We start from the raw sequence: 20,679 nt of genomic DNA, 5'->3' as shown, positions 1-20,679 counted from the left end.
CCATGGACTGCAACACACCAGGCTTCCCTGTCCAACTCCCAGAACTTGCTCAAACCCCTGTCCATCGAGTCAGTGATGCCATCCAACCGTCTAATCCTCTGGTGTCCTCTTCTTTCCCTGCCTTCAATCTTTCCCAGCATCATGGTCTTTTTCAGTGATTCAGTTCTTCACATCAGGTGACCAAAGTATTGGAGTTTCAGCTTCAGCATCAGTCCTTCCAATGAATATTCAGGACTGATTTCCTTTAGAACTGACTGATTGGAACTCCTTGCAGTCCAAGGGAGTCTCAAGAATCTTCTCCAACACAACAGTTCAAAAGCATTAATTCTTTGGTGTCCAAATCTCACATCCATACGTGACTACGGAAAAACCATAGCTTTGACTAGATGGAGCTTTGTCAGCAAAGTAATGTCTGCTGTCTAGGTTGGTCATAGCTTTCTTTTTCCAAGGAGCAAGCATCCTTTAATTTCATGGCTGCAGTCACCATCTGCAGTGATTTTGGAGCCCAGAAAAAATAGTCTCTCACTGTTTCCATTGTTTTCCCATCTATTTGCCATGAAGTGATGGGACCAGATGCCATGATTTTAGTTTTTTGAATGTAGAGTTTTAAGCCAACTTTTCACTCTCCTCTTTCACTTTCATCAAGAGGGCTCTTCTTGCTTCTTAGTTTGAACTTAGATAGAGTGATTCAAAATTCATGGTCTGAAACTGCAATTATTTTTGTGCTGTGTGTGTTGTGCTAAGTCACTTCATATGTGTTTGACTCTGTATGATCCTATGGACTGTAGGTCACTAGCCTCCCCTGTCCATAAGATTCTTCAGGCAAAAACCCTGGAGTGGGTTGCTGTGCCATACTTCAGCAGATTTTCCAGGGATCAAACACGTGTCTCTAAAGCCAATTACTTTTGTACCAACCTAATAGCTTATATTTCATCCTAGTACACTGGAAAATAACAAAGTCTAGTTGAATGGTTCTATGAAGACCTACAAGACCTTTTAGAACTAACACCCAAAAAAGATGTCCTTTTCATTATAGGGGACTGGAATGCAAAAGTAGGAAGTCAAGAAACACCTGGAGTATCAGGCAAATTTGGCCTTGGAATACGGAATGAGGCACGGCAAAGACTAATAGAGTTTTGCCAAGAAAATGCACTGGTCATAGCAAACACCCTCTTCCAACAACACAAGAGAAGACTCTACACATGGACATCACCAGATGGTCAACACCGAAATCAGATTGATTATATTCTTTGCAGCCAAAGATGGAGAAGCTCTATACAGTCAGCAAAAACAAGACCAGGAGCTGACTGTGGCTCAGATCATGAACTCCTTATGACCAAATTCAGACTGAAATTGAAGAAAGCAGGGAAAACTGCTAGACCATTCAGGTATGACCTAAATCAAATCCCTTATGATTATACAGTGGAAGTGAGAAATAGATTTAACGGCCTAGATCTGATAGATAGAGTGCCTGATGAACTATGGAATGAGGCTCGTGACATTGTACAGGACAGGGATCAAGACTATCTCCGTGGAAAAGAAATGCAAAAAAGCAAAATGGCTGTCTGGGAAAGCCCTACAAATAGCTGTGAAAAGAAGAGAAGTGAAAAGTCAAGGAGAAAAGGAGAGATATAAGCATCTGAATGCAGAGTTCCAAAGAATAGCAAGAAGAGATAAGAAAGCCTTCTTCAGTAATCAATGCAAAGAAATAGAGGAAAACAACAGAATGGGAAAGACTAGAGATCACTTCAAGAAAATTAGAGATACCAAGGGAATATTTCATGCAAAGATGGGCTCAATAAAGGATAGAAATGGTCTGGACCTAAGAGAAGCAGAAGATATTAAGAAGAGGTAGCAAGAATACACGGAAGAACTGTACAAAAAGGATCTTCACGACCTGGATAATCACGATGGTGTGATCACTGATCTAGAACCAGACATTTTGGAATGTGAAGTCAAGTGGGCCTTAGAAAGCATCACTACGAACAAAGCTAGTGGAGTTGATTGAATTCCAGTTCAGCTGTTTCAAATCCTGAAAGATGATGCTGTGAAAGTGTTGCACTCAATGTGCCAGCATTTTGGAAAACTCAGCAGTGGCCATGGGACTGGAAAAGGTCAGTTTTCATTCCAATCCCAAAGAAAGGCAATGCCAAAGAATGCTCAAACTGCTGCACAATTGCACTCAACTCACATGCTGGTAAAGTAATGCTCAAAATTCTCCAAGCTAGGCTTCAGCAATACGTGAACCATGAACTTCCTGATGTTCAAGCTGGTTTTAGAAAAGGCAGAGGAACCAGAGATCAAATTGCCAACATCTGCTGGATCATGGAAAAAGCAAGAGAGTTCCAGAAAAACATTTATTTCTGCTTTATTGACTATGTCAAAGCCTTTGACTGTGTGGATCACAATAAACTGTGGAAAATTCTGAAAGAGACGGGAATACCAGACCTCCTAACATGCCTCTTGAGAAATCTGTATGCAGGCCAGGAAGCAACAGTTAGAACTGGACATGGAACAACAGATTAGTTCCAAATAGGAAAAGGAGTACATCAAGGCTGTATATTGTCACCTTGCTTATTTAACTTATATGCAGAGTACATCATGAGAAACGCTGGACTGGAAGAAACACAAGCTGGAATCAAGATTGCCAGGAGAAATATCAATAACCTCAGATAGGCAGATGACACTACCCTTATGGCAGAAAGTGAAGAGGAAATAAAAAGCCTCTTGATGAAAGTGAAAGAGGAGAGTGAAAAAGTTGGCTTAAAGTTCAACATTCAGAAAACGAAGATCATGGCATCCGGTCCCATCACTTCATGGGAAATAGATGGGGAAACAGTGGAAACAGTGTCAGACTTTATTTTTTTGGGCTCCAAAATCACTGCAGATGGTGACTGCAGCCATGAAATTAAATGATGCTTACTCTTTGGAAGAAAAGGTATGACCAACCTAGATAGCATATTCAAAAGCAGAGACATTACTTTGCCGACTAAGGTCCATCTAGTCAAGGCTAGGATTTTTCCAGTAGTCGTGTATGGATGTGAGAGTTGGACTGTGAAGAAGGCTGAGCACCAATGAATTGATGCTTTTGAACTGTGGTGTTGAAGAAGACTCTTGAGAGTCCCTTGGACTGCAAGGAGATCCAACCAGTCCATTCTGAAGGAGATCAACCCTGGGATTTATTTGGAAGGAATGATGCTAAAGCTGAAGCTCCAGTACTTTGGCCACCTCATGCGAAGAGTTGACTCATTGGAAAAGACTCTGATGCCGGGAGGGATTAGGGGCAGGAGGAGAAGGGGACGACTGAGGATGAGATGGCTGGATGGCATCACTGACTCGATGGACGTGAGTCTGAATGAACTCCGGGAGATGGTGATGGACAGGGAGGCCTGGCATGCTGCCATTCATGGGGTCGCAAAGAGTGGGACACCACTGAGCAACCTGAACTGAACTGAACTGAACTGAACAAACTACTTAAAAGTTGTTATACTTTCCACAAAGCTTTATCCTTCATATCTCATGAGTAAAGAAAATTCCAAGAAAAATTTATAAGAATATATATTCCGATTATCATAATTTACAATAGTATCCATTTTCAAATGGTAAATTAAAATGACTTTGACATACAAGCATTGATTAATAAACATAAAAAACTATACATTAACTATCATTTACTTACAAATGAGAAAATTAAGACTACACTAGGTCAGTCAAGCATTGTATCAGTTTTCATATTTATATAAGTATGTATTCACAGTAACTGTTCAATAAAATTTTGGCGAATTTATGAATATTTGTAGCTTAGAACCATCTGTAAACTTAGCTCTGTGTAAGCATAGGGTTGTGAGTATGTAAGCTCTTTAAGTTAATTCACATGAAAAATGTAACCTGAACCAGAAATTACTGAAGGACTATATAGTCAGGATTCTCTTCACACATTAGGCAAAAATAATTTAAAATTGTCAATAGATTGAGTGTTTTAAGCATCTGAGCAAATAGCCAGGAGAACAAAGCATGAAGAATATATTTATTGCTTATCTCTGATACCTTACCAAAGAAAAATGTCTGTCATGGGTATTAACCTCTCAATTTTAAGTTTAGGGGTTGTGAGATATGAATACATTTTTCATATATGACAAGATAAAAGAACTTTATCCCACAAATGTTTTTATAAAGATTGTCTTATTATATGTAAGCAGCTGCAATTAAAAAAATTCTCTACTCCTACATATTTCTGCTACTATGAATAAAAATTACACACTTTACTATGTTCCAGAGTGGTTTACTTCACATTCATTTAATTCTTACCATGAGAATCATAATGTTATTCCCATTTTATAGATCAGAAAATTGAAACATAAAGCTGTTAAATAACTTGCCTAAAGCCACACACAGTTACTATGTGTTGGGTACAATATCAGAATTCATGTCCATGTCACTCCAAAGTCCAAGTTTTTAATATATGCACTAGTCTGGCTGCCCTGAAATCTTTTAAAGGATATAATATTTTTGAAGCTAGCCCCAAGTTGCAAAAACGTACTCATACCAAAAGAAGAAGGAGGAATAGGAAAGGAAGCGATAGAAGAAAAAGGAAGAAACATCATGGCAACATATGGAATCCAGAATTCTAGATTCAAACTCTGATTCTATTACTGTGTGACAACACATGTTATTATAATGCACTAAGATCCCCTGGAGAAGGAAATGGAAAGCCACTCCAGTATTCTTGCCTGGAAAATCCCGTGGATGGAAGAGCCTGGTAGGCTACAGTCCATGGGGTCGCAAAGAGTCAGACACGACTGAGCGACTTTCTTCTTTCTTTCTTAAGCTACAGGTACCATTCAACACCAAAATAAAGGTATTAAGGGGTACCTGTTTATGAAGCATACGGTTTTGTTTAAGACGCTCCATTCCACCCTCACATACCCTAGAAGTCTTTTCTTTTTGTAAATATTTAAATCCCGCAACACACTGGATACTTAGTCTATAATCAGTATCTTCTTTCTGTATTTAACTCTTGTTCCCTTATATCCCTAGTAAACTGCTCACAATCTTTTTACCCATAGAAACATAATGCAACATGAGGCCCTTGATTTTTAAGTCATTACTTCTGTTACCCATTCCAGATGGCAAATCCTAATTATTCTTCCCTTGATGACTGCCTGTGGACCACACTCCATTCTTCTCTTGAGTCTAACAAATGAACATGAAAGGAGAACTTCCCCTCTTTCTTAGGTTTAAAAAAAGTTTTATCAGTGTTGTTCTCACTCCTTTGTTAGAGAAAAGGTACAAGCAGAAAATCTTCCTAGAAAACATGGTAATTTGCTAACAGTAATCTATTTTCTCGTAAGAATTATGATGTAGTCAATATTACACATAGTATGTATTTTGAATGTGACTGACTTCCTACTCTTAGGAAACCAGACTGGAGTTTCAAGTTTAGTTAACCTTATGAGCCTTCAAAGCTTTCTGGTTTTTGACTTGAGGGCTTTTAGCTAAATTGGGATTGAAAAGATAAAGTACTTTCTCACAGCATGTTTGTTTTCTCAAAAGCATTCACACATCATTTACATACATAATGTACACTGTAAACCACTTTCCTGAACAACCTGCATTTGAAAGGATGTTCTTCACATTCTTTATGGGGTCATAAGCAAGAGTTCAGTGTCAGACTTTATTTTGGGGGGCTCCAAAATCACTGCAGATGGTGACTGCAGCCATGAAATTAAAAGACGCTTACTCCTTGGAAGAAAAGTTATCACCAACCTAAATAGCATATTTATAAGTGTCTGAATGCAGAGTTCCAAAGGATAGCAAGAAGAGATAAGAAAGCCTCTTCAGTGATCAATGCAAAGAAATAGAGGAAAACAACAGAATGGGAAAGACTAGAGATCTCTTCAAGAAAATTAGAGATACCAAGGGAACATTTCATGCAAAGATAGGCTCGATAAAGGATAGAAATGGTATGGACCTAACAGAAGCAGAAGGTATTAAGAAGAGGTGGCAAGAATACATGGAAGAACTGTACCAAAAAGATCTTCACGACCCAGATAATCATGATGATGTGATCACTAATCTAGAGCCAGACATCTTGGAAAGTGAAGTCAAGTGGGCCTTAGAAAACATCACTATGAACAAAGCTAGTGGAGTTGATTGAATTCCAGTTCAGCTGTTTCAAATCCTGAAAGATGATGCTGTGAAAGTGCTGCACTCAATATGTCAGCAAATTTGGAAAACTCAGCAGTGGCCATGGGACTGGAAAAGGTCAGTTTTCATTCCAATCCCAAAGAAAGGCAATGCCAAAGAATGCTCAAACTACCGCACAATTCCACTCATCTCACATGCTAGTAAAGTAATGCTCAAAATTGTCCAAGCCAGGCTTCAGCAATATGTGAACCATGAACTCCCTGATGTTCAAGCTTGTTTTAGAAAAGGCAGAGAAATCAGAGATCAAATTGCCAACATCTGCTGGATCATCGAAAAAGCAAGAGATTTCCAGAAAAACATCTATTTCTGCTTTCTTGACTATGCCAAAGCCTTTGACTGTGTGGGTTTACAATAAACTGTGGAGAATTCTGAAAGAGATGAGAATACCAGACCTCCTAACATGCCTCTTGAGAAATCTGTATGCAGGTCAGGAAGCAACAGTTAGAACTGGACATGGAACAACAGACTGGTTCCAAATAGGAAAAGGAGTATGTCAAGGCTGTATACTGTAACCCTGTTTATTTAACTTATATGCAGAGTACATCATGAGAAACGCTGGACTGGAAGAAACACAAGCTGGAATCAAGATTGCTGGGAGAAATATCAATAACCTCAGATATGCAGAAGACACCACCTTTATGGCAGAAAGTGAAGAGGAGCTAAAAAGCCTCTTGATGAAAGTGAAAGAAGAGAGTGAAAAAGTTGGCTTAAAGCTCAACATTCAGAAAATGACGATCATGGCATCTGGTCCCATCACTTCATGGGAAATAGATGGGGAAACAGTGGAAACAGTGTCAGACTTTATTTTTTGGGGCTCCAAAATCACTGCAGATGGTGATTGCAGCCATGAAATTAAAAGACGCTTACTCTGGAAGAAAAGTTATGACCAACCTAGATAGTATATTCAAAAGCAGAGACATTACTTTGCCAACTAAGGTCCGTCTAGTCAAGGCTATGGTTTTTCCTGTGGTCATGTATGGATGTGAGAGTTGGACTGAGAAGAAGGCTGAGCGCCGAAGAATTGATGCTTTTGAACTGTGGTATTGGAGAAGACTCTTGAGAGTCCCTTGGACTGCAAGGAGATCCAACCAGTCCATTCTGAAGGAGATCAACCCTGGGATTTCTTTGGAAGGAATGATGCTAAAGCTGAAACTCCAGTACTTTGGCCACTTCATGCGAAGAGTTGACTCACTGGAAAAGACTCTGATGCCGGGAGGGATTGGGGGCAGGAGGAGAAGGGGACGACCGAGGATGAGATGGCTGGAAGGCATCACTGACTCGATGGACGTGTGTCTGAATGAACTCCGGGTGATGGTGATGAACAGGGAGGCCTGGTGTGCTGTGATTCATGGGGTCACAAAGAGTCAGACATGACTGAGTGACTAAACTGAACTGAACTGAAATAGCATGTTGAAAAGCAGAGACATTACTTTGCCAACAAAGGTCCGTCTAGTCAAGGCTATGGTTTTTCCAGTGGTCATGTATGGATGTGAGAGTTGGACTGTGAAGAAAGCTGAGCACTGAAGAATTGATGCTTTTGAACTGTGGTGTTGGAGAAGACTCTTGAGAGTCCCTTGGACTGCAAGGAGATCCAACCAGTCCATTCTAAAGGAGATCAGCCCTGGGATTTCTTTGGAAGGAATGATGCTGAAGCTGAAACTCCAGTACTTTTCCACTTCATGCGAAGAGTTGACTCATTGGAAAAAACTCTGATGCTGGGAGGGATTGGGGGCAGGAGGAGAAGGGGTCAACGACAGAGGATGAGATGGCTGGATGGCATCACTGACTTGATGGACGTGAATCTGAGTGAACTCTGGGAGTTGGAGTTGGACAGGGAGGCCTGGCGTGCTGTGATTCATGGGGTTGCAGAGTCAGACACGACTGAGCGACTGAACTGAACTGAAGCAAGAGTTCCATGAATACTCAGACAGCAATCTAAAGCGTGAAACAATTTAATGGTACCACACATAATGCAAGTCCTGTGCAAAGAACCAGACATCAACAACTGAATTCTACTCAAATCCAACTCCTCCCCTAAACTGCATGGAAAGCCTGCTGTCACAATTTATATACTTGGGACAACATAGAGCAGTTTCTCCCCTATAATACTTTGTACTCAAATATATCTCTGTTAGAATTAGTCGTGTTCATTTTCGTTTGTCTTTTACACAACTGGAGTATTTCATTTGTGACTCTACAATTAGAAAACACTCTCTTGAAAGGGAGTAGCATCTGCCCAATACTCCACTCAATTGAAAGTATTGGCCTGACTTTAATAGTATAGTATGTGGCTTATCAAATGCAAGAATGTTGAAGGCAAGATGTATTCTCATTGAAAAAAAAAATTACCATGGATGAATGACCATGACACAAATACTATCATTTCAATTGTCAGTCTTAATTCATTTCTGCTGACGGGAAAGCCAGTGAAGGGGATTCTTAAGACGAAAGGCATCGAATATCAAACCTAGGATCAAGTTCTCACTACTTATCAACTGGAATGACAGCCCAGCCACTGGATCCTTCTGTGTTTCAGTTTCTTCATGTGTCCAAAAGGGTTAACAATCATGTTAACTGATAGGGATACAGTGAGTAGAAGAGACATTTTACAAAGTAAAAATATGAGCTGTGTTACTTTGACATGAGTCATGAAGGCAATTCCTAGATATGCGAGGTATAATAGGGTCCAAGTATTTATTATCTAGCAATTTATTATCTAGCAAAAGAGCAATCTGGCTCTTTTCTAATTATGTTTGATGCTCTTCCCTGGGGTATCTTAAAGGTTTAACTTTTATGCAACGAAAGATACTTAGTAACACAATAACCTGAGCACAAAACACAAACTATAAACTTCAACTAGATAAATCATGGGAAGAGGGATGGAGCTCCATCCTTTCAGAATAGTCAGTCCAGTGAACTGATGTCAAGGTAAGTCCAATGCTGCTTAATAAACATTCCAAATCCATTCACGGCCAAAGAGAACTCTGAGCTTGCTTGTAACAGCTGCCAAGCCAGGGGCTGCTCTAGTTGCTGTTGGGGCACACAGTCCAAGTGCTGACAATTTAACATAAGTGAGAAATGTAAGGAATACAAAAGCTATCCTACCTCTTCCTCACCCTTCACACAAACTAAACATAGGAAGTTCATCAACACAGAAGACATCAGATGCTGACAGCAAATATAAGCTTTGTGTCTCCACCTCTGTAGTAACTCCCTGATTTGTCAAATGGTGCAGTGTGTTAGAAATTGATGAAATGTCATTCTTAAACATTAAGATGAATGCTTTAGTAGCATATTAATACATAAAATTAGATTGTGTTTTGAAAAAACTACTATATTTGGAAGCACTTCTGATCATCATGGTTTCAACTTTTTAGAACTATTACCATTTGAGAAGTTTTGTTTTGTTTTGTTTTAATATGGTCAATGGCAAATATTTTAGGTTAAACTATAAATATAAATTTCAGGAGAAGAACTGATTAAGACAAACACCTCATTGGCTCACTTTTTGAATCTCAATTAACACTTAATTTACCTTACTTGTTAATACAAATGTAGCTTGACTGGATTAGCATGCATTTTGTAAGCAGCTGACAAAACAAGCATTCTATTAGCCAGCTCACAATATCTCAAACTTTAGTAGTCAATATCCCATTTTCAGGGCTAATGATAACAAGAACTAAATACATAAGCAAGTAGGCCTGTTTCTGATTTCTGAGAAAGAACATATTTTATGTAATTCATTCCATAGCTTTGACACTGTATTTTTTTAATGTTCCTCTCATATCATTTTTTAATAGATAACTAAAGGAAATAAACCACTGAAGTCCCATTGCTAAATCACTCTATTGTATCTAGGGTTGGGGAGAGGACTCTTTCTCCTTAATTTAGGAATGATAAGTCCACAATTAATTAATTCCATATCTTGAAATATGAAAGAAGTGTAAGAATCCTCAAAATTCCCCTAGTATAGGAAACGTCACATGCCCAGGAATCTTGCAAGGCACCTGAGCACCTGAGGCCTACCCCAGGCCTATCTGGTGGGCTCAAAATGCTGTGGCAAGAGAGGGTGTCCCTATAGTTTGGGGGAGAAGAACAACCCCCTTCCTCTGCGTCCCCAGAATCGTCCCAGCGTGGTCCCAGATAGACCCAGCAGGATGTGCAAGGTTGCATTTTAAAAGGATTATTCGCTTCCATCTTTTCTAAGCATTCTTAGAAAAGCTTAGAGAAGGTCCTAGTTTTAAATATTTTAAGCATATGTGCTGATATGCTATTAGAAACAATAGGTAATAGTCTAAAAAGAAATATATATATATTAATGATAGTAAATCACTAGCATTTGATACTATCTACCTGAGTTCTAGAAACATTTAAGGGTTAACCTCTGTCCAGTACACTCATGACTGCGAGACCTAAAGGATCATTAATGTGACTAATCTCCTAAAAGTATACAAAGAATATGGTAGCGGAATTACAGGCAAATTAGTCTAAATTTTAAATCAAGGAAAGTTGCTAAAACATACAAAATAGTATTCATACATATACAATGGGGGTTATATGGTTTCTGTAGAAGAAATTATATGTGGTATATATTTGACATTTGTAGAAAAATGGGCCATTATGAGGGCAAGAGTAAAAGTTATGGACCTTACACACTTTTAAATATTCCACTATGGGCTAAGGAGGCCCAAAGAGAGAAAGGAAGCCTCAAAGAGCATCTACTTGAATGGAAACCACAAAGGTTCCATGAATTATTACACAAACTACCTCAGAGAATGGATGCAAGTTAAATTTTAAATTTGCAAAGCACACTACCCTCTTCAGAGATAAAAAGTGGGAAGATCTCAGGAGACTGTAAAAAGCAAACAAAAAGGAACTTTCGAGCTGTATTAGTCTGCAAGGACATATTTGAGAAAAAAACAATCTCTCTTATTCCTAACTAGTATCAGTAACTGCCATTGGTAGACCAAAAGAAAAAGGAAATAAAAAATCAGTGTGGCCATCAGGACAAGGGCTAAAGAACTGCTACTGGCAAATGATGAATAGAATTCAACTACATAGAATTCTTATCCATCCCTTTTGCAAACACTGTATTTTGATCATTTCTCAATGAGCAGCAGAGGCAGGAGGAGGAAAAAAGAATCAAGACCTGAGGAATGAAAACTAAAACAGAAGAGACTGTTTAAGAGAAGCAGGTCTATAAAATGCATTTTTAACATGAGAGTTTGGCCACCTAAAGTGATGCCAAGCAATAAATACATGTTTGGATATTTAATATTATATTAAGGCATAGAGTTGAACATCAAATTCTAAAATGCCATACTTAGGAGGCTGCCAAGGAAGCTGGAAAGTATAATACTGAATCGCCAGTCTATGTCTGACGCAGGATACAGCATGCTTGGGGCTGGTGCATGGGGATGACCCACAGAGATGTTATGGGGAGGGAGGTGGGAGGGGGTTTCATGTTTGGGAACACATGTAAGAATTAAAGATTTTAAAATTAAATAAAAAAAAATAATTAAAAAATAAAAATAAAAAATACTGAGAGCCAAAAAAGTGATAAGATCTTACTGAGAGATGATAAATTTATGAAAATTTCCCTTAGAATTAGTATACTAGAACACTGGTTATGAAGAAAAGCAAAAAAGAATAATCCTTTACAATGCCAAAAGCCTATTTCTAATAAACAAGCCACTCTAGGGATAAATTCAACCTTGCAAGTCACTGACCTTTAATCATGCTCAGATTTTTTCAAGAAAAAGAAACCATTTACTCAGATTAAAGGTAGGAAAGTCTCGTTTTCAGAGTATTCACATTTGTTTAGGAGGATAAAGATACCTTGCTAATTAGTCTTATCAGCCTCCACTCATCATTCAAAATTCTAATTTCTTCAGTCTCCCTCTTTAGATATTATATTTTCAATTGTCTGTGATTTCCTGACATCTCCTTAAATACAAAAAGAGAAAAGGGAAGAAAGGATGGAGGGGGGGGGGGGGAGGGAGGGAGGGAGAGAGGAAGGAAGGAAGGAAGAGGGTAGAGAGAGAACACAGAGTTGGTTTTGCATGTAATCTTTTCCAGCTAATCTCTAGACAAATATGAGAGATTAATTTGCACCCCAGATTTGCCCAGACTCTTCACAGATATTCATAGACACTCAGATTAACACGTATTGGTACAGCACAATGATGAAATAGGACACCTTAGTCTCTGTTCTGGAATGACTTCCTGCAGGATCAGCTTTCCAGCATCTCTCAGGATCCTTCTGAACTAGAGAAAGCAAGATAAATCTGATTGCAAATTCAGATGACTATGTATTGTGCTGACATCTCAATGTGCAAGATAGACATTCTTTTGAATTATCTGCATCTTTGTATCTGTTTATATAGAGAGGTGAATTATCTATTTTATGGACTAATAGATTTGGCTAAACAAATACATCTGAGGCTGTGCTACACTGACTTACCTATTTCTGTTGTTACTTAGCCCCTTTGTCAAGTTCAACCCTTTTGGGACCCCATGGCCTGTAGCCTCCTCTATCTATGGGATTTCCCAGGCAAGAATACCAGAGTGTGTTGCCATTTACTTCTCCTGGGGATCTTCCAGATCCAGGGATCAAACCAGTTTTTCCTGCATTGGCAGGCGGATTCTTTACCACTGAGCCACCAGGGAAGCCCCTATCTATTTTCACTTATATCAAAAATATACTTCTAAATCAAAGTTAAATTAACAAAAGTCTTCCTTTCTGTCCTATAGTTTTATGAACTTGAAATCAGAGTTCTGAAAGGTATACCAGTTATATTGCTTCACAAATATACTAAGAATGGCACAACTCTAACAAGTTATAGTGAAGAATATTTCTTCTTGGATAACACTTGATTTGTTAGAATGAGATGTAGATGAGGGATGAAGATCAATATTAATAGTCTATAGATATGAGGAGGTATTGAGAACTTTCCAGATATCTAACAATGTTAACCCATTCCTGTGATAAACATTAAAAATCAGTTATGATCTCTAACCTCAAGGACTTTATATTCTCACTATATTTAGCAAAGTGAAACTATGTTCTTAGTCATTTCATTAATATCAGATAAAGCAAATGCATTTCTACTAGTCTAGACTCAGATAAACCTGGACAAACTTCTACTCTTCACATTTCAAGGAAGTTCTCCAAAAGGCCAATTAAGAATGGAGTGTAATTGTTTAAAACAAGTGAACTTTACAGCCAGGAGACTTGAAATCAAGCTCTGGGTAATCTTAACAAATTGTTTGACTTCATGGAGCATCTGTTTTTCTATCTGGGTAATGGTAGTAATAACAAATTCCACCATTTGGAGTGTTGTATTGAGCTGAAATAATGTACTCAAATGCTCTGAAACTATAAACCTATGCTATCACTATGACATCAAACTACCATATAGTTTCATGAAACTTAGGACCCTTGTTTCTTTCTAAAGAGAAGGGCACTTTTTTCAGTAGGCCATAACCTCCACTCACCTTTTGGGGAAGGGCAGATCAAAGGCACCCTGGAATCTGGAGAGCATCCCCTCTTGCTTTTTGGTTATCTTTCACATATTTGTCTTCATCTTTCTTATTTTAGTGGCCTTCTTTGACTGGGATTTCAATGTACTGTGAATTTTCCCTGTTATTACTTTTATTTCTCTTATATAGTACCAAAAGGTGGCACTAAGATTTTGGTACACTTTAGCCAAGATAGTAAATTAAAGCCTTTCACTTCACCAAGTTAAAAAAGCAACAATAATCATTTAAAAGTGATCTCAAATTGTGGTTGTGCTTCTCGGTCTTCCACTTGGACCATTCTTATTTCTCTTTTACTGCACACATGTATAGGTTTAGCTCTTGTACACAAAAATAGGGAAGAAATAAAGTTAGAATCATAATCCATTCAAATTTGGTTTTATTGTTGTTTTATCATCAACAGCTCTGTCCAAAAACAAACGATTAGTAAAGGAACAATGGATTGGTTCAAATTGGGAAAGGAGTATGTCAAGGCTGTATATTGTGACCCTGCTTATTTAACTTACATGCAGAGTACATCATGCAAAATGACAGGCTGGATGACTCACAAGCTGGAATTAAGATTGCCAGGAGAAAAACCAACAACCTCAGATATGCAGATGACACCACTCTAATGGAACAAAGTGAAGAGGAACTAAAGAGCATCTTGCTGATGGTGAAAGAAGAGAGTGAAAAAGCTGGCCTAAAACTAAATACTCAGAGAACTAAGATCATGGCAACCGGTCTCATCACTCCATGGCTAATAGATGGTGAAAAAGTGGAAACAGTGACAAATTTTATTTTATTGGGCTCCAAAATCACTGCAAACATTGACTGCAGCCATGAAATTTAAAATACTTGCTCCTGGAAAGGAAAGCTATGACAAACCTGGAGAGTGTATTAAAAAGCAGAGATATCACTTTGCAGAAAAAGGTCTGTAGAGGCTAAGCTATGGTTTTTCCAGTGCTGCTGCTAAGTCGCTTCAGTCGTGTCCAACTCTGTGCAACCCCACAGACGGCAGCCCACTAGGCTCCTCTGTCTCTGGGATTCTCCAGACAAGAACACTGGAGTGGGTTGCCATTTCCTTCTCCAATGCATGAAAGTGAAAAGTGAAAGAGAAGTCACTCAGAGTAGTCATGTACAAATGTGAGAGTTGGACCACAGAGAAAGCTGAGCGCAGAAGAATTGTTGCTTTCGAGTTGTGGTGCTGGAGAAGACCCTTGAGTTCCTTGGACTCCAAGGAGCTCAAAACAGTGAGTCTCAACTCTGAATATTCACTGGAAGGAGTGATGCTGAAGCTGACACTCCAGTACTTTGGCCACCTGATGCAAAGAGCTCAACTCACTGGAAAAGATCCTGATGCTGGGAAGGATTGAAGGCAGGAGGAGCAGGGGGCAACAGAGGATGAGATGACTGGATGGCATTATCGACTCAGTAGACATGAGTCTGAGCAAACTTCAGAAGACAGTGAAGAAAAGGGAAGTCAGGCATGCTGCAGTCCAAGTGGTCGCAAAGAGTTGGACGCGACTTAGCAACTGAACAGCAACAGCAAAGGAAAAATAAAAGTAAATACTCTTAAAGTTTTTTTTTTTCTTGTCTGAATGTTTATGTGCTGAGGAAAATGGACATTTACGCTTGAGATGTGTTTCAATACACTTAGTACAAGTAAATTGTAAAACTTCAAACACTCTTTAGACAAAAATAACACAGGTTCACAGACTCTTCTGAGAAATTTCTGAAGTTAAGTCTGAAACAACGGAACTTCTGAAAATGAATTAGCTAACTTTTGACATGTGTTATATTCATATTTTGGAGAAGGAAATGGCAACCCACTCCAGCATTCTTGCCTGGAGAATCCTGTGGATAGAGGAGCCTGGAGGGCTGCTGTCCATAGGGTCGCACAGAGTCGGACACGACTGAAGCGACTTAGCACGCATGTATGCTTTGGAGAAGGAAATGGCAACCCACTCCAGTGTTCTTGCCTGGAGAATCCCAGGGACAGAGGAGCCTGGTGGGCTGCCCTCTATGGGGTCGCACAGAGTTGGACATGACTGAAGCGACTTAGCAGCAGCAGCATATTCATATTTTAAGTTAATGATTTTTGAAAGCATAAGCTTTTACTTTAACATGCAGAGAAAACTATATTTATTTTCCTGAAATCAGACCATCTTATACTGGTAGTTGGTTGAATCTTTCACACAACAGAGTATCAGCGAATAGATGTTTTCCTAGACAAATTTGAGAAATAATATACTTCATTTTTACATTACCTAAAACAAGAAAATTTTCAATTTTCACCCAGTCGCAAACATTATTCAAAACAAATTTCTCAATAAAAGGTAGGTTTAGGGAGATGTATAGTACTGAGTTCTGGCAGCCCAGCCTCTAGCAATCCACCACAGGCGAAAGGTGTCTTGGTCCTCTAAACCATCAAGGAAGGCCCAGGAAACTTCTGGTGGGATAGGCTGAGGGTTAAAGGTGATGAGGAAACATAAGCAAAATTGAATTAAATCAGAACTCGGAATTCCAGACTGACATGTTTCTGCTAAGCTACTCCAAGTTTTGAAGAAGTACGTGAAGAGTGAACTGCGAAAGAGCTGATAACCTGAACACATATACTGCTTGTCATTAACATACTCTCCATGTTAGAACAATGTGTCATCAAAGGTGCAAATTAACAAGAGAATTTCCAGCATTTTCCTTCATTTGCATACATCTTTCTTAACTTCAGGCTCAAGAGAGGTCAAAAGAGGTGTGGAGTCACATGCAGAACACCCTCACAGAATCTACTTTGGGGATTTTGAGATGGGGCAAAACGTGCTTTCTGCTCACAGACTCTCACCGAATCGGGCCCAGCAACCTCGTGACCACTTTCCTCGCAAGAGAATGGCCGGTCCACCCACCCCTGGTCACCTCGGCCTCAACTCAGCAGATCAGGGCCCGGAAACAGGGCGTGTGTCTCAGACTTCAGGCTGCGGGAGGAGGGCCGGGCGGAGTGTCCGCGTCCCACCGCAGGACCCGGATTGAGGGAGAGAGAAACAAGCTTGAATGGGACGGCAACTTGGAAGTGTTTTTAAGGTTTCCTGAAAAGGGCAAATGCGCGCTTAAATTCATCCAGCTCGGGAGCTTTCGAGGGCATCCCATGCCTCCTGTGCCTGGAACGCCCACAGGACCCTGGCCGAGAGGGGGCGAAGGTGTCCCGACTCTAAGCCCGCCCGCCCGGGCACCAGGGCGGCGCCGCCCGCGGAGCGCAGGGCCGCAGGCGCCGGGCTCGGAGCCCTAGCGGCTGCGTCCGCAGCTCGTCACGCCGCGCCGGGGCGGGGGTGGGGCGGAGGAACTACCGGAGGTTCCAAACTTGGAGACCGCGCTCCGCACCCAGTCCCGCCGGCGCAGAGCTGCGGCTGCGGGGGCCGCGCGGCCCCTCCGGGTGGGGAGGGGGTGGGAAGGAGACAGGTGAGACCCGGCGCCCTCCCAGCGCCAGCCTTGCCCCCGCCGTCCTGCCCCGAGAGGGCACTCACCGGCTTTGCACGGGTCCTTGTAGTCCAGCGTCTCCGCCTCATCCTCTCCGTAGCCACCGAAAGTGTATTCATAGTCGAGGCCAGCGCAGACCCCTAGTTCCGCGCAGAGGACAGCCCCCGTGGCCGCCAGCCACGCGAGCATCCCCGGGGAAAGCCTCTCCAGCCCCATCTTCCTCTCGAGGAAGGGCACCGGTTCCTGTCCCCACGGAAGGCTCCTCGGCGCGGCTGGCGCTCAGGTGTCCGGGGACATGGGGCGCCGCCGGGCGGAGAGAGGGCAGGGCGACCTGTCCCCCGGCGCGGGCGAGGTGGCGGGCGGGGGCAGGTAGGGAGCGGGTCCGGGCGGGCGCGCGGCCAGGCTGTCTCCCGGCGGCCGTTCTTTCAGCTACTCAACGGCTCGGCTGCCCCAGGCTCAGGTTCTCGGGCTCAGATCCCGCGTGCACCCCGCACCCGGACACGGTGCCGCTCTGGAAGGACAAGACCAGTCTTCACATCAGTGCGTCTGAGCTGAAAGTGGGGACCGCGGTCGCGGGTGGAGAGCATTCCTTTGCCGCCAGACCTTAAAAGCCGCAGAAGCAGCAAAGCAGGACTGAGAGAAGAGCTGAAGTGGGAGGATTTGGGGATGCACTGTTTGTCTCCCCCCCACCCCCCGGCTGTCTCTTTACCCTCTTCCTAACTTGAAAAAAAAAAAAAAAATCTTCACAGCATCTAACCCAATCACTTGCATCCTGCTTACTTATTCATACAATCAGGGTCAGGATCCGGGCCACAGCCTCCTCTCCGCCTCCTTTCGGTAGCCCCGTAGGAGCAGACAGACACGAGAGCGCCGAGAATTCCATTTGTAATTTACTAAAGATAAAAATGAATATATCATGCACTGCGTCCACGAACAGCAGTTAATAGATGATGTACGTGCCAGCCGAGAGCGCCAGACCGGGGGTGGGCCAGGGATGCTGACAACTTGGCTCAAACCTCCACTTCCTCCCCAACACAAGCAGTTTGCGTCTCCCCTTTGCCGCCTTTGCCTCGGTACAGCCCGAGGGGAGGAAAAATGGGCCTCCGCGACTGAGGTAAAGAAACTGACTGCTTTCAAAGTCCCACAACCAGCAAAGTTTTCCTAAGAACTGAGATCCTCAGAACTGCAGTTTAAAAAAAAAAAAAAATCCAAAATCCAGTTACAGATTGCAGCAGCAGGAAACGCGAAGACCTAGCCAAGGGCTGCGCTGTGGCTCACGCGGGCTCAGGAAGGGAAGTTGGAAGGAACACTTGGGAAGCAAATTTTCTGTGACAGCTCTGGCGCCCATGCCCAGAGTTGCTCAGTATCCTCTGGCTTAAGTTTTACTTCGGAGGAGAGTGTGTAAAACCTGGCAGCAGGATTAGCGAGGTAAACCACATGTCAGCCTAGCAGACATAGGACAAACACAGGCTGTGGGAAATTGGGGAGAAAAAAAATCAGAGGAAATCTCTGCAAAGCGCCTGTTGTGAGCAATCCCTACATCTGCAAGTAGTTTCCAAAATAGGTGAGAAGACTTCTTCCCCAAATTTCCAAAGGGCTCATGATTGGGAGCCTTCCCTTCTCCAACTAAATCTTGAACTATTACTTTCTCAGGGATTTGTAAAAAATCTGTTGCCTTTATATCTTAAGATTTAAATATCCCCCCTTTTCTGAGTTACCATTAACATACACGCTTCTCTAGAGGAAAATATGAAGATAACCACACCCATGTGTGTGTGCGCGCACACACACACACACACACACACACACTTTTGACAGGTAGACCCAGTCTTTGGTTAGGAGATTGGACTCTGTTTTATGCTTATTAAAGAAAAATTAGAGGCTAAACTTAGAAGAGCTATCAATTACTTCCAATTTAGAGTAAAAATTATGGGAGGATTGGGTAGAACTAAATGAGTCCATGTTCCTGACAAAACTGGGGTTTTCTCAAAAGCTGCTACAGTGATGGAACCTCTCCTCCATAGATCTCAATCTTCTCACCCCAGGTCATAGAACAGAGAACAGTTCTGGAAAGAACATGTTCGATAAGCAAGTAGAAGTATTTGGTTTTGAAATCTCTTGCTGAGTCATTCTCAAATTCTTTTACATCGAAAAATTTTTGCATAATTAATAGTGGTATTCCTCTAGTGCAAGGCTAAACAAGAATGTATTTTGCTTAGCCTATTTGAAAGCCCAGGAAATACAACTTTCCTTTAGAGGATCCTCTTGAACTGCTGACTCTCTACTGCCTGCTGCCAGACCTTTAAAATGTTCCTTGTTAATCTAAATGACTTACAAACATCTCCTTAGACTATTTAATCATATGTGAATTTGCAAAAGTTTTTACCTGGAGTTTGGCTAAGCATCACTTGCTGCTGCTGCTGCTAAGTCACTTCAGTCGTGTCCTACTCTGTGTGACCCCATAGACAGCAGCCCACCAGGCTCCCTCATCCCTGGGATTCTCCAGGCAAGAACACTGGAGTGGTTTGCCATTTCCTTCTCCAATGCATGAAAGTTACTTTGCAGTAATAATTGTTTCATTCATTTGTCCTGAATAAAATATTACCAGATAGGGACATCTGCCTATTATGGTTTCCTTAGAGAATTTATCATTGCTCAGTTTTACAATTTTATAAATTTGTAATCTGGAGTTAGAATGAGTCACATAGTAGAAGCTCAAAACAAAATATAGAAGTGTTTCTTTATAGCTAAAATTTTTGCGGAGAATTCTTACTTAAATCACTATATCCTAGACCTCAAACCCCTGATTTATTTTTAAATATGTATTAAATCTAATTCTGTTTTTCATAATAAAATACCTACTTTTAAGTTTTATTTCTACAGTTACTATGATTGTAAACAAAAATAGATTTTGCTTTGCCCCTGAAAAATATAAACTGGTAAGAATTTCTAAGAAAACATATTAAAAAAGAATATGCAAGTGAGAAAGGAGTTGAGTGTTCTGTCAGAAGTACAAGCCATATATCTGTGCCTTATATGAATCCAGTCTCCTGGGAAGATAAAAGAGGAGACTGATCCTTTAGTAAGACATCGTAAAGAAACCTTGGCTTCTAATTGGCAGGTGCCTCTGACCACCCTTGACACTTGCAGCAGAATCCCATTGACCCCAGCAATCCTAGGGAGGAAGCCACCCAAAATAGCTGAAGTAATAGGTATTCTCTATGCCACTTGTCTATTTTGTGTGATATCACAGTAGTTAAACTTGTCTTGTAGACAACATCAGTTAGAAATGTCTATTTTCTAATCAAGTCAATTTATTATTAGCTAGTTGTGATTGTTGTTTGCTATGAAACCAAGTAATACATGAATATTTTCCCCTCATGTTCCTTGTCAAAAAGATAACTCAGATATATATGGAATAATATGTGTTTCCCTCTCTCCCTTGGTTTCACCCCTGGGAACTGTGTCAACCCTCTAACTAAA

At 41.1% G+C, this 20,679-nt stretch overlaps 1 protein-coding gene across 1 annotated transcript in view; it reads right to left on the bottom strand.

The window, feature by feature from the left end:
- Window positions 1-17,412, bottom strand: part of TLL1 (tolloid like 1) — a 326,873-nt gene extending 309,461 nt beyond the window's left edge. Inside the window, exon 1 of the mRNA XM_068989937.1 lies at window positions 17,244-17,412. Coding sequence (XP_068846038.1) covers window positions 17,244-17,412 — 169 coding nt within the window. The remainder of the gene's footprint in view (window positions 1-17,243) is intronic.
- Between the last annotated feature and the right edge of the window lie 3,267 nt (window positions 17,413-20,679).

Source organism: Capricornis sumatraensis, chromosome 17 (genome assembly GCF_032405125.1).
Source record: "Capricornis sumatraensis isolate serow.1 chromosome 17, serow.2, whole genome shotgun sequence".
In the NCBI taxonomy this organism is placed as follows: domain Eukaryota; kingdom Metazoa; phylum Chordata; class Mammalia; order Artiodactyla; family Bovidae; genus Capricornis; species Capricornis sumatraensis.
This window is presented reverse-complemented; position numbering and strand designations above follow the sequence as displayed.